Source organism: Sciurus carolinensis, chromosome 15 (genome assembly GCF_902686445.1).
Source record: "Sciurus carolinensis chromosome 15, mSciCar1.2, whole genome shotgun sequence".
Taxonomy (NCBI): Eukaryota; Metazoa; Chordata; class Mammalia; order Rodentia; family Sciuridae; genus Sciurus; species Sciurus carolinensis.
The window spans coordinates 68,866,188-68,880,960 of NC_062227.1; the positions used below are offsets into that span (position 1 = coordinate 68,866,188).

The 14,773-nt window shown below is 46.5% G+C and overlaps 1 protein-coding gene across 1 annotated transcript in view; it reads right to left on the minus strand.

The window, feature by feature from the left end:
• The window catches only part of Kdsr (3-ketodihydrosphingosine reductase), a 29,297-nt gene extending 18,046 nt beyond the window's left edge, over nucleotides 1-11,251 (minus strand). Inside the window, exons 1-5 of the mRNA XM_047526536.1 lie at nucleotides 10,984-11,251; nucleotides 6,699-6,788; nucleotides 4,618-4,674; nucleotides 1,758-1,823; nucleotides 1,468-1,563 (exon numbers count right to left, since the gene is read on the minus strand). Coding sequence (XP_047382492.1) covers nucleotides 1,468-1,563; nucleotides 1,758-1,823; nucleotides 4,618-4,674; nucleotides 6,699-6,788; nucleotides 10,984-11,091 — 417 coding nt within the window. The 5' untranslated portion in view covers nucleotides 11,092-11,251. The remainder of the gene's footprint in view (nucleotides 1-1,467; nucleotides 1,564-1,757; nucleotides 1,824-4,617; nucleotides 4,675-6,698; nucleotides 6,789-10,983) is intronic.
• Nucleotides 11,252-14,773: the final 3,522 nt, after the last annotated feature.

Genomic DNA, 14,773 nt, shown 5'->3' on the forward strand with positions numbered 1-14,773 from the left:
ATCGCCACAGCTCAGGTTTATCGCAGGGAAAAGACACAAACAAATCAGAGAGGAAAAGACGCCCATGAAGTCCAAGAGAAGCCAGGTGCAGGTTTCCAACTGCCCCCTCCCTCCCAGCGGGGTCACAAGGGACCTGCTCAATTCCTACAGTGAGTTGTGACAACCCGGGCTCCACACCTTCTGCTTGTCACTGACACCTGCACACTCGCCTGGCATAAGCGCTGAGCTTCCTCCACTCCTGCTCACAGCCTCGCCCTGACGCACCATCCATGCGAGTGCCCGGGTTCCACCACCAGACACACAGGTCAACGCCCACTCCCTCTGCCCGACACGCATGCCCCCTTCCCGGGTCCCAGCTGTGCGTTTCTCACAACCACGTAACTCCATGTGTCCCGACCCACTCCTTGCCCCCGTGATCAGTCCAGCTGAGTCTGTGGGTTCTCACTCCACATCCTCTTAAGCATGCGCATGTGCACACGCACACGCACACACACACACACACACACACACTCACACGCCTACTCCTTTTCTGGCTACCTCCTAAGTCCTTTGCTTCATCACTTCCTGCCAAGACTAAAAAACTGTTTTCCCAAACTGATTCTTTACACAGCTGCTGATATGATCTTCAAATCTCCCTTCCACTCCTTCCAGATGAAGGTGTACGAGTCTAGACAACACTTTTCCACGCCGAGCTGATAAAGGAGCCTAAAGACACATCCCACCACATGCCTCTATCTACACCGACTCTCCTGCTTGCCTCAAGCAAATCCAGAGCTGGTGGTGCTTTCCCATGGCCAGCCAGAAGCCAGACAGCGAGAAAACTGCTCCAGCAGTCTCCTTTTCTATTAAAGGGGAAGATAGGGTAACTTCAGAGTCAAGCATTCAAACCAGCACGACAAAGGGCGAGCAGAACTTGAAGAAAAACGTGGCAGATGTACCGCCAACTGCAAAATATTGTGCACTTAAAAAAGATTTCAAATCTAACGCCCATTTCTTTGATGCTGAAAGAAATTATTAAAAGAGGTTCCTTGGAAAACCTGCTTAATATAATATAAATAGGATGCATCAGCTTCTGATCTTGAGTTGAGAACACCAGAGAGGCTGTTCTTCGACTTCCCTGGTCTCTCATTGTTAATAATACTGGTACTTGATGTGAACACCCAACATCTGCTGGTTTTATAAAGTACTGTCTTGAAGATGTGATCTCAGCGAATCACCGCAGTAATCTGTCACAGCAGATGGTTCGTTTTCATTTTTGAGCTGAGAAAACTGAGGTTCAGAGACTAGTCCATGCTCTTAAGGTTCAGTGGTCACAGCCCTGGGACCACCTTGTCAGCCTTCCTCAGTCTTCTCAAGCATCTGTGAACGCTCGAATGCATTCGTCTACTTTATTCTTAAATCCTTTACCCACGCCTTCTTCTGCTTTTTGTAGCTGGGCCGCCCTAGGAAGCAAACATCTGCACTTACTTCAAAAGTACTAACTTCGAGATCTTCAAATTTCCCAGACAGTGACATTCCGGCGCAGTTTACAAGCATGTCCACTGGACCCAGTTTCTCCTGAGCCTACAAAAAATCAGCAAAGTGAAATTAAGAGACAGAAGAAAAGGGTCACTTAGCAGCCAATCAAGGCTAGTCAGTGAATTCTTTAAAACTGTTAAAAGATACGGGGAAGATTTACCAATTCCAAGCCACAGAACAAAATGCTAAGAACCAATCAAAAGTCAAGCACGTTGATTCCAATCAGCCCCACCTCTTACTTGTTTTATTACATTCTCTACTTGGTTGTAGTCTTGAGATACATCAACTGAGATACAAAGCACCACCTGTTACAGAAAAAAAAAAAAATGTCAGAGATATGCAAGTGCTAAAACTGATTTTTAAAGTTATTTTTAACTAAAAGCAATTATAAAAGTAGTCAATTTTGATAAAATTTCTGATAAAAGTAGTCAATTTTGAATGTACGGATCAGTAACTAAAACTGGTTAGAGATGCAGTTAATAGTTGTACCCAGGAATTATGGAATGGGGGCTGGAAGAGGCAGGCAGGCATCTAGAATGGCGGGTGCTTCACTCTGGATGAGTGTCCCCCAAAGGCTGATGTGTTGAAGGCTTGATTCCCAGCCTGTGGTGCTACTAGGAAGTAGGAAACCTTTTAGAAGAGGAGCCGGGTGGGAGGAAGAGAGGCCACTGGGAGCATATGACCTTGGAGAGGATACTGGGACCCCAGCCTCTGTCTTTGCTTCCGGCAGGAGCGCAGCTGTGTTGACCCTACAATCTCAGCTACTTGGGAGGTTAAGGCAGAGGGAATCTCTTGAGCCCAGAGTTTCAGGGCCAGCCTGGGCAATATAGCGAGACTCCATCTCAAAACAAACAAGAAGAGGAGCCCCATTTCTTTAGAATTTGACAGAGTAGGGCATAAAATTTCATGTAATGCGAGAGGGAACTCCAGCCAAAATATTTAAATTCCAAAGAAAAGGAAACAGCCCCCTTCACAAACACAACCTGGAACATTCCAGATTAGGGGACTTTGCCCTTCGTTGTAATACCCCCCCAAATGGATTTTATTTCCGAGTCATCACATAGAAAACATTTTTTTAAAAAGAGGGTAGGAATCATAGGATTAATTTTAAAATGTGTCTTTTAATACTTTTTACAAAGTATCAGACCAGCTACTAAATAAAATCTATACCAACAGACAAGAGAAATTTCAAAGAGAAAAATCCTCTGTGGGAAAAACAAGCCAGTGGTTCAAGCTCTCGTCTGCCCAGCCCTGATGACCGCCCCTCCGCACGGACGGAAGACAAGCGCTTCCACCTGACCCAAAGCCCAGAGCGCAGTCGGTGCTGGCCGCAGGCAGCACTGGCCTTCAGTCACCCACACCCGAGCTCCGGCTTACAACACACTCCCGTCTCCATCCCAAGTCCCGGAACACCAGGAAAATGGAGGGAGCCGCAGAGCTGGTGTCCTTCTGATGTTGGTGGCTTCAGAGAAGGGGGGACCGTCAGGGTCCAAGGTCCCAAAGAAAAACTGTGGACAAGGAATTTCACCTGCAGCATAGGCTGCACCGGTCAAAAATAAATATAAATAAATAAAGTGGACAGAGGTCAACACAAGAGAACTGATTATTTTTATTGACATGGAAAAATCTCTATTATATACTAGAATGGGAAAAAAGCAATTAAAACCACAGCAAAATGAGACTTAAAACCCGTCTGAAAGGCAAAACTTAAAAAAAGTCAGCTAATACTAAGTGTTGACAAGAATGAGGAGCAACCCAAACCACCAGTGACTTCCCGGGGAGTGACGGCCTTCTGTGAGGGTGCAGACACCTGGCCACGTGGACAGCAGCTCAACAAGTCCACTTCTAAGTGGGTCCGGCTCCACACACGTGTACAAACCCCACAGCAAACTACCCAAAAACCTGGAAACAACCAAAAATCCACCCAACAGTAGAACCGATGAACAAAGCGCAGTTTACCACTGAATACCATAAGGGGGTTGAAAAATTAAGTGAACTTCCACGTTACGCAACAACACAGAAGGCTTTTTAACAAATAATATTGAATGAAGAAAGAAGTTGTGCAAAAATGCATAAAGAATGATGTCACGTCAGTCTGTGGAGTGATTGCCCAGGACTGGTGCAGGCGGAGCAGGCGAGGCGAGGGATTGCCAGTGGATGTGGAGACTCTTGGTGGGGTAACGGGAATGTCTAGGATTGATCTTGGTGATGGTTGCGCAACTGTGACTTAGATTAAAAAGCAATGAATCGCACACTTCACAGGTGTGTGAACGTATCTCAATAAAGCGGTTAAAAAATAAAGATGTCATAAAGTTCAAAAAGAAACAGAACTTTAAAAAACAACTATTAAGCTATGCATATTTTACCATACATGGTAAAGGTTCTTAAAAGAGCAAAGAAGGATCAACAACACACCCAGGTTGGGGGTGGCCTCTTAGGAAAGAGAGGCTGGAATGGCGGATACTCTGTTAAACTCCATTTCTTTAACTCGAGTGATGGCTGTCTAGTCACTCATGCTTCATACTCAAATATACATCATGTGTCCCATTTTATTCACCAAAAACTTTCACAACCAAAAGTATTTTAAATACCCTATGCTTGTAAGCATTTGTATAAAGGTTATTTAAATAAACAACTGATTGGGCATGATGGCACAGGCCTGTAATTGCAGGGACTCTGGCTGAAGCAGGAGGATCACATGCTCAAGGCCAGCCTAGAAAACTTGGCCAGACCCTGTCTCAAAATTAAAAAAAAAACAAGAGGCCGGGGGTCAGTGCTACAGCAGCCATGGGTTCAATCTTCAGCACCACAAAAATAATTAGCTAATTAATTAATGATCTAAATGAAATAAACACCCTGTTATTTGACCATCTGTAGAGTGTGCAAGTGTCTACACTTTTTTTTTTTTTTTTGGTAATAACCTGAGTTCCTCGACAATTCAAACGATTTCACCTGTTCCAAAACAGTCTAATTTAATGCATTTTAATCAAGAAAACCATGTGTGCTTTCAGCGATCCGGTCACAGGTGAAGGAACCCTGACTTTCCTTTCTCTGCTGGGTTGACGCTATAGAAAATGCACGCTGAAAACCGTGCTTTACCTGTTTGTCATTGACAGAGTGCTTTTCAATTTCTTTCTTCGCCTGCAGCAGCCTGTCCTGAAAGCAACACAGAACGATTAATTAGAACTGTGATTATATGCCTGTCTGCTGTGTGCTGAAAGGAGAAAAAAGCAACTGTTTGTATAAATATTTCTTAAATTCTACCAACTACGCAAAGCAGCACCTTCACTGAGTAACTATGGGCCACAGTCCATGAAAGAAAGAATTAAAATATTTTAAGCTATGAATACATGATAGCACATTTTAAAATGTATTGCAGAGAAATAGAAAAATAAACTCAAATCGTGAATACATGGTATTGATTGCTGATGGTCATGTTATTAATTCTAACAAATGTTTTCACCCCATGTTATTTAGTGATGCTGTAAAACACCAGCGGCCACACCGCTGTGGATGCGTCGCAAAGCTGCAGGTGTGAGCTTCTGGATGCCAACATCCAACAGGGGGCGACCAGAGGAAAACTCACTCTGCAAATGGACGGGCAAAGCTATGACTCGCCAATTTCAAAACTACTCTTCGGCAAGCCAACATACCCAGGGGAGTGAATGATTCTTCCAAGGTTTTGATTTTGTTTGTTTTGCCTATTTTCGAGAAAAAAGATATAGTTTACAGAATCTTAATCTGTCACAGAAGTAACTTAAATACACCCTGAGAAACAGAAAAGAACAAAAAGGGAGAGAGAAACTTCCCAAGGACATGCAGGGTGTCCAAATGCGTGTGACTACGATAAAATGATATCGTTCTGTCCATAAAGATGCACACAGGACTGCCAAGACGGGTAGGAAACATCTCATTAGAAGATAAAGGATTTCTCGAGCCCAGAAGGCTCTTGGGTGCCTTCGGTTCTAGCAAATCGAGGACCCCTGACCCCTGCGGCAAGGACCTCCCACCTACTCTGTCATTCATCTTGCACTGAGTACCAGTCTTGTTAAAATACTCATGAAATGCATCTTTATGGTACCAGGGACTCAACCACTGAACCACATCCCGGCACTATTTTGTATTTTATTGAGAGACCGGGTCTCACTGTTGCTGAGGCTGGCTTTGAACTCACCATCCTCCTGCCTCAGCCTCCCGAGCCGCTGGGATTACAGGTGCAAGCCGCCACACCCGGCACACAAAGTGCATCTTATTGACTCTATGCTTCCATTCGTGTAAGGTGGCTTAAATGCCAAAGCAAATTAATGATTAGAGAAGTCAAAGTATAAAAAAAAAGGTAGCTGATTCTGCCTTTCCCAGCTTTTGAAACAATTATGGACGCGGAGAATGATTCTAGGTCATTATTTGTACGCTGTCTCCCGAGGTCCACCTTGGCCTCCCTTCCCAGGGGCCCTGTTCAGCCCACCACCCCCACTGAAGCAGTTCATCCCAAAGCCGCGAGGTTGTGTTGGCGCTGCCATGCTCTCTGCCCTTCTGCCATTTCTTCATTCAACAAATCTGTTTTGAGCGCCTGCTGCGTACCAAGCATTGCGCTCTGCACCCAAGAGCAGCAGACACAGTCACATTCGCTTCCTCGGCCCTGCGTGGGGGCACGAGGACTTCAGGACTGTTCCTGTGACACACAGGGTTACCGCTCTGCTCTCTAAAGAAACGCTGGCAAGAACAGCAGACCCTGAGGAAAAGAGAAAACAGACCCTGCATCAACTTGAAGTAGAAAATACGTCTTGCTAGACGTGTCGGGAGGGATGAGAGTCCCGTAGTCATAAGCAAATCATAGAGAAATGATAAACAGACACCTACGCCCTTGGGTTTCAGCTTCGGAATCACTGCTGCCAGCACATCTGGCCTCCCGTGGCCTTAGCCTCTCTATCTCGAGATCCGCGATGTCTGCAATGCGGTCTGATATGTGATTGCCACTAAATATATATTTGGTGAGCTGATCTCACGTCAACAGAGAAATCCTTGGCCTAAACACAAGAAAGAACCAGTAGTTCAGGAATCACAGCCCCTGAGGGAGGTGAGGACTTCCCAGCACAGCTGTGAGGACCAGGACACTTGGCACCAGCTCCCTGATTAAAGCTGAATACGTAAGTTAGCAACGATGAACCAAGAACACCTACCTCATTTCGTGCCACCAGCGTTATAAATGCTCCTTGTTTATAGCACTCAATAGCAATGCACTTCCCAATGCCACTGGAACCTCCTGTCACCTATGAACAAAAACAATGAGATCTCAGCACTTCCGATCTCTGCTCCAGGGGAAGATGTTCAGAGCATTATGATGGGATTGGGGGCGTAGCTCAGTGGTAGAACACCTGCTTGGCATGCAAGAAGCCAGAGGCTCTACCCCTGGCAGAACGGAATGGAATGGAATGGAACAGAACAGAGTAATTATTGGGGTTCTACAAGAATCGCCCAGCTCTTGTGGCTTCTTCCCACCGGGCTTAGTGTGGGGAGTTAGGCCAGCATGAAGAACTATACTGTCAGCAGACCCTACTGCTTTGTTTTCAGTACTGAACTAGAAAACACATGCCTATAATTTTCTGAGTTCACTAGAGGGAAAGAAAGTACTCTATAACAACAGTTAATACATAATACATTCATCTGCCTTTAATTCCAAATCTAAATGAATTTCTCGCCTTATGACACATCTATGTGATACTACAACTACAACAGATTAAAAGAGTGGTTACCCGTACATATCTTGTATTTTAAATGACTCATTATATATGATCAGAATATACTGAAATATCAAACTTTTCTCCCTGCAGCATTCTATTCCTCCTATCTATCACTCAACCGTACTGGCCATCTCTCAGTTCCATGCACCCTTTGACCACAGGACCTTTGCACATTCTCTTTTCCCCGCTACCAATGCTTTCCTCCTGCTCCTTTGATCTAGCTGGCACCTACTTACCCAGCAAATCTCCACTCAAACATCATTTCCTCAGGTAAGCATTCACTGTACACCCTGCCCCCCAGCCCAGCCCACTCCCAGCACTGCATTCTTTTTTCTTTACTTTATGGTTCTCACACAATCCAATAGTCACACATTTAAGTGACTGAATCAAACACAATCAACACGCCACAAGCTCCACAGAAATACCAATTCTATTTCCAATCTCCACTATATTCCTAGCACTTGGCACAGGGGGTAGTCAATACATGTTTCACTCAGTGAGACAAATGCAGTATTATTTTTCTAGTATTGTCCCTATGCAAATTATATATCTCAAGTTACTATATCCTGCTTTTTAAAAGACTGTTATAGGCTGGGTGTGTGGCTTAGTGGTACATGTGGGAGACTCTGGGTTCCATCCTTAGGTCTGCCAAAAAAAAAAAAAACAAAGTCATAAAGTCTATGACAAAAACCTAGAGACTTAATAATGTTACATTAAAGAGCAGTTTCGAAACAGCCATTTCCCTACAGTCAGTCTTTGGGCTACTTTGGCTATTTTACTGTGAGATAGAAATCATGCTTTAGGGAACGTCTCCCATCCCAGGACGTCGACATCATGAAACCCCTCCTGCACAGAGGCTTATCTCCTTGGGACCTGCAGGCACCCTTCGTTGCTCCTAACCTCGACTTGCCACTGAAGGAGAGATTTCTCTGGTGGATAATTAACCAATTATCTATAGAAGGTTATTATGAAAATAACCTGTGGCCCGGGCTAAAAGCAGTCTCTGAGGAAGTCTTTACTATCAGGATGTTTCATGAGTTGTTTTGGTTTATTAGATTTCACCAGAAAGCAACAAGAAGGGGTACTCAAAAGGTCCCCGTTCTATGATTCTGTCCCTGCTGCTTAACTGTCCCCCCATCCCACGTCACCCACACACCAATACTTCCGAACCCTTCTGACCCCACAGAGCTCAGTTCAAATGTCCCCTTCTCCATGAAGCTTCTCCTGACTCTGTCACAAGACCCTGTCCTTACCTGTCACGGTATGCCCTGTGAAGGGACTTTACTGACATCCCGGTTCCCTCCAGACCATCAGTTCCTTAAGGACAGATACCAAGTGCACTTGCTCTCTCTCATTTCCAGCACAGAACCTTGCAAGAAGCAGTCACTAAATAAACATTTGCCTACACTATTTTGCAAAACGGTGTATGATGCCAATTCCCTAGAGATCAGAATGCCGAAAGAACTTGTAAATAAATTATTATAAAATCAGTTAATGGAGGAGGAAGTTGTGGGTTATTGAGAAAATGTATAGGCAATGTTAGTTATAGTTATTGCTGTCCTTTTTTCTAGGCTGTATATAGGGAAGTTAGTTATGTAAATTTACTGCAAAGATTAAAAAAAGGCTTAAGCCCTTGTAATTTTTAAGATTTCTGTATAACATGAGTAGGACTTCAACTTCCAGGTCAGGGCTCATGGGAAACTGTCGTCTAGTCAAGCCAGCTAATTCTTAAAGGTCTGAAAAAACACACTAAGATCAATCTGGGCTGTGCTACTCTGAATGTGGTAACTACATATAAGGAACTTTCACAGTGGCTGAAAAAAATGGCAAGCATATATCATCTGACAAGTAGTGACCCAAGTGACTAAAGCGACCAGTTTAATTTCCTTTCTGTATCACTCGCTCTTACTGCCTGTTGCAAATACTGTTCCAGTGCTACTCTCTTTAATTACACCATACAGCTCTTATTGGGGACAACAGGGGCTGGCTCATTGCCAGCAGAACTGCTCCCCATCTTCCAAAAAAGGGAAGGACTGGAATAAGCACCAGCCTGTGGGACGTGCTGCGTGCCATCACTACTCACAGACAGTACCAGTGCAGAAGAACCGTCCTAGAAACGGTAAATAGCTCCAAATCCTTCACCGCCTGAAGATTAGCTCCTGCACCTGCTCTAACAAATCTCAAGTAAATTGCACTTTACTCTTCTTAGGACATTAAAAAAGACAGATGGTGAATTATTCATGTGTGTGTATGTTTTTTATAATATTAAAGTGAGACAAGAAATTCCATGTCTATCCCAACAGACAGGATATTTATTACCTTACCTGTGACCTGGAGCTTGTGGGAACTGAAGGAACTAAAACTTTCTTATAAACACTGAATTAAAAATTTCATTCAAATTTTGGTTTTGCATCCCCCCCCATTATTCTCTGCAAGCACAAGTGCTGAAAGAATTCAACTTTTAAAGCTGGCATCTGAGGCACAAGTTCTCTTGTGAATGTGAAATGCTCAGAACGTGGGGTGATCAACAAGTTTTCCTCCCCTCTCTCTAGTGAATCTACACCCAACTCCTCACCTTCCACATCAGCAACAGCAGGAACTGAAAACAATCTCACAGTTCACAGTTTACCAAGAAAAAATTAAGCACATTTTATCATTCACAAACCCCTGTTCAGATTTAAAGCGTACTAAAACAAATGACCATCCTATTCTGCAACAGTCCAGCAGACAGGTGAGATGGCAGCACAGGTATGTGCTCAGATAATATGTGCTCCAGCTTAGTAACTAGCTCTCCTTATTCAAAACTCCCTGCCTCAATGCGCCTCAGGTTGTGGGGTCCAAATAGAAAGTCACTGCTGGCAGCGAAGCGCTGGGCGCAGGGGGCAGGCATCTTCTGGGTTTGCAAAAGGTGCCACACCTTCAGAATAGGGACACGCGAGCTTCCGGTAAGAAACCAACCATTCACATCTCCTTCAGCCCTGTGGCCCTAGCCGCTTCGGTTTAGCTCATTCTTTCGACTATGAAATGATGGCAAAGAATGGCACTGAAACGTCAATCACAGACACTGGGCGAGCTCAGAGACAAGCTGTGCAGACGGGGCAGAAGCGTGCCCACGCCCTAGCCCAGACAGCCAGACCACTGGGTTCCCTGCAGTTCCCCCAGGTGAGTCACTTCCCGGACTCCTTTGGCAACTGCCCTTTCTGTCCCTCGCACGGGCCATCCTCCAGTCCCCAGTCGCCTCGGCGGGTGCGGGTGGCTTGTGACCCCTCTCCCCGCGTCCACCCTCACCACCCTGCAGGCAGCGGCTGGCCTCGCCGGGGTCCCCGCGGCACCTTGCGCACCGCCAACCGCTGTGTCCTTGGCAAAGTTTCTCAGCCTCTCTGTTGATTCATCGGGAAAGCCGAGGACCAAAACATTCACCTCCCAGGGATGCACTGGGCACCGGCGAGCAGCTACCGAGCTCCTGGAGCCCGACAACCCGGCTGGCTGGAACCGATCCCGTCCATCGCAGTCTGGCCCCGGGAAGAGCCAGATGCCACGGAGGGCGGGTCCTGCGGCCGGGCGCCCGGCCCGGAGGGACAGTGCCAGGGTGGACGGCGGCAGGTGACTCCCCGTTGGCCGTCCCTTCCTGGGGACCACGGCCTGGAGGAAGGCTCGTCGGCCTGGGTTGCCGGCTGGCCAAGCGGACCGGGAGGTGGGGGCGCAGCAACAGGAGGCCACTCACCACCACATGCGCCCCGGGCAGGGCGAGGGGCTTGGGGCTGATGAGCGGAGACACCATGTAGAGCAGCAGCACGAAGGCCACAAGGAAGGCGGCGGCCAGCAGCAGCATCGCTCGGCCGGGCCGCGGGCGGCGGCGGGCGGAGAGGAGAGGCGCAGGCTGGGGCGCCCGGGCGCGCGGCAGCGGCGGCGCCGGCGGCGGCGGCGGGACGATCACGCGCGGCCCGCGCTGCAGGAGCCGGAGTGTTTGGGTTTGCGGGCGAGGGCGGGACGCAGGCCGAGGGGAAGAGGAGGAGCCGGAGAGGGGCGCACCGGGGCGGGCGGCGCGGCGCGGCCGGGGGCGGGAGGCGGCCGCAGCCTGCACGCTCGCGGCAGGGCCCCCAGGGCTCCACGCCCTGCGACTTGGGGACCGCGCCCCCTCCCCTCGCAGTGGGGCCTCTCCTCGCGAGCGAGCGAGCCGCGGGCGGCGCCGCCCGGGAGCGCTGCTCGGAAGGGCCCGGGGACTTGCTCCGGCGTGCGCCGAGGTTGCGTCTTAGGACCCGGCAGAGCAGGCTTCCCGTCCTCCCTTCTCGGGGCGCGAGGCGGAGGCCACGGCCGCTCCGTCCTGGGAGTTCCGCCGCGGGTCCTGCGCGCCGGCCTGGGGGTGCCCGAGAGCCTGCCAAACAGTGGCTCCAGGATCCGGGATCGTGCTGTGCGCACGCCGCTGATGAAGCGCTGGCATCCCAGGCTCCAGTTCGTATTTTCCTGGCGTCCTTAGAAAATGGTCATAGCCCACTTTCGCTTTCTCAGAGGACCGGGAAAACCTTCGCTTGGAGTTTTGAAAAATCACTCCGATAATTCAGTTTCGTTGAGCTCAGAGTTCAACTTACCAAGGCTGGCTCAAAACTAAACAAGCCAGTTTTATGGAGATCTAATTCACGTACCATAAATATGCAATTCACCGATTTAATGTGCATGATAACTGGTTTTTAATAGAGTTGTGCAACGATCATCGCAGTTTCATACCATTTTGTCACACCCCCAAAGGAGTGCCATGATCATTAGCCCTCACTCCCCATTTTCTCCCAAACCCTGCCCATCCCTACGCAATCACGAATCTGTCTCTACAGATTTGTTTGTTCTGGATATTTCATATAAATGGAATCATTATAATGTGTATCTGTGTGTCTGGATTCTTTGACTTAGCATGTTTTCGAGGTTCATTCGTGGTAGACAACGTGTAATATTACTTTTTTTCTTGCCAAGTAACATTCCATTTTATGGCAATATTGTTTCATTTTTTCCATTCATCAATTGATGGGCATTAAGGCGTTTTCCACTTTTTGGATTTTACTATGTGCTACTATGGGGATGTAGCTCAGGGTTGGTTGAATCAGGGTCTTCTGCCCAGACCCTGATTCAATCTCCAGTACATCATGCCCTACCCCCACGGGGTACTGTGAACATTTATGTACAAGTTATTGTGTGGACATACATTAAATTCTCTTGGGTGTAGATCTAAGAGTAGAATTACCGCATCTCATGAGGACTCTGCTTAACCAACTGAGGGATTACCGACTTTTCAAACGTAGCTGTACCATTTTACACTCCAACCTACGCTTTGTCAGTTCCCTTTTCTCCACATCTCTCCCATGCTGGTTCTTTTAGCTTTTCTGCGGGTATGAAGTCACACTGTGGTTTTGATGTGTATAAGGTACATAATTTTGTTTGCTTACTTAAAAAAAAATGCTGTTATATTTACAAATACTAAGAAGCAACAGGAATTGAGTTTTTCTTCTTTCTTGACTTACTGTCCAGAGTTGGTTTAACTGTGAGATTGGAGGGCATTAGTCCTCAAGACTTCTAAACCTGTTGAAAGTTTGACGGGGTCTCCAAACCACCTTCAGGTTGATGGTTTGCTGGAGTTCATTAAATTCTCTGAAAGCTATTACACTCTTGATTATCCTTTACTACAAGGAAAAGGCACAGATCAAAATCAGTCAAGGAAAGAAGTCCATAGGACAAAGTCTAGAGGGTTCTAAACAGACCTTCTGTTGTCATCTCCCATAGAATCAGGATGTGTTACCCTCCCAGCATTTATGCTTGAAGTACTGCCAACCAGGGAAGCTCACCTGAACCTGTGTCAAGAGTTTTTACTGGGGCCTCCCAGAAGCCAAGGACAGAGACCAGACCTTCTCTCAGAACAATGCTGAATTCCACCCAAGCCTTTGGCCAAAGTTCTCTTACAGCAAAACAAACATGTGCTGAACACTTGGAAGAGCCAGTGGTACTGAGGTTTTTAACTCAGTTTCCCAATACATTTGACCATCAGTGTATCATAATCCCACCAACAATGCCAGTGTGACACTGTATTCCAGTATGGTAGTAAAGATAACCTCAAAAATAGGAGTCAAAAAGTAGTGCTCATTACTAGAGTTCTATGCAGCCAGCAACAATTGGTCCAGTTCAACATCGTCACATATAACGGGTGTCTCCCAGAACAATGCCTCTCAGGCTGGCAAGGTTCCATTTGACCTTGTTGGGGCTCAGAGAATTATACCTTTAAAAATGTGGCACTTTTGGGCACAGTAAGAATTTGACCAAAAGAAAAGCTTGTCTTGCTTCCTGCCCAAGTTGTAGGAAGGGCCTCTCTGGAACACCCTTACTGCATTCAGAGCACTGCAAAAGGAAACATGACTGCCTTCCACCCCCACCTCAAATCCCATCATCTACCTCAGGAAGACAGAAAGGTAACTTCACCTGGACGGACTTCCTTATGATGTGTCTCTCAGGCTCATCCAGATTCCAAAATATATTTTTACAAGTAATTTCTGCCTTATTCTTCCCTGGAACTCCTCAAACTTGTCTGTGTTCATTTCCCACAGAACAAGGGTGCTTAAGGTTCTGAACGATGCTGAGCTAGTGGGTAACCATCTCCTGTGATAAGCCTCAGGGCTGTTTTCCCCTTTTGCACGTGAATTTTTAAAAAATCTCTCTCCTGTTTAATCTTTGTTAAGTTTGTTCCAGTGAAACGTCAAGAGGAAAGAGAGGACATTTCCCTGGCCCCTGCAGTTTTTCCCAAACAGGTGTGTTCCTCAACTTTCAGGCATCTGGTGTAATTAAGCTAAGAAATAATATGATATTTGGTTCCTGAGTATGTTAAGGCACTGGATCTCACATCAGATTCTGGAACAGAAAAAGGACACAAGAGGGCAAATGGGTGAAACTACAAGTTGTGATTTGGCTACTGGTGGCGTACCAAGGATATAACTTGGTTTGGGTCACTGCACCAGCCTTATATGTTTGCTTTAGAGGATGCTCTTAGGGCTGCACAGAACTCAGTATCATCTTTGATTACTTCTGCCCAGCTCAGCCTCCTCCCCATTCAGGTACTGATCTGTAATATTAAACATCTTCCTCCCAGACTCCACCCCTAGCTGCTTCTGGGAAACCTACCTGTGGTAACATACACCATACAAACCTTACCGACAACTTCCCTTCTTGGGCATTATGAAATCCAGATGTGAATTGTGCTTTCTTCAAATTTTTACATTTGAATTATATGAAAATTAAAAGGAACCTTGTCAGATACTAAGATTCTAGATCCAACTAAGAGTACTTTTGGTATTGTTCTAGAATAATTTATGAAATCCCAAATGCTGGCCATTTGTTGTTTCATGGAGCATTAAATGGTCTTCTGTACACCAGCCAGGGGCTCTTCTGAACCACTGTAGTACAAAAATATATGTGACTACTAACTTGATAGGTTTAGCAAGGAAAAGCCTGAAGCTCAAGCCAACTAAATTTGATGTTAC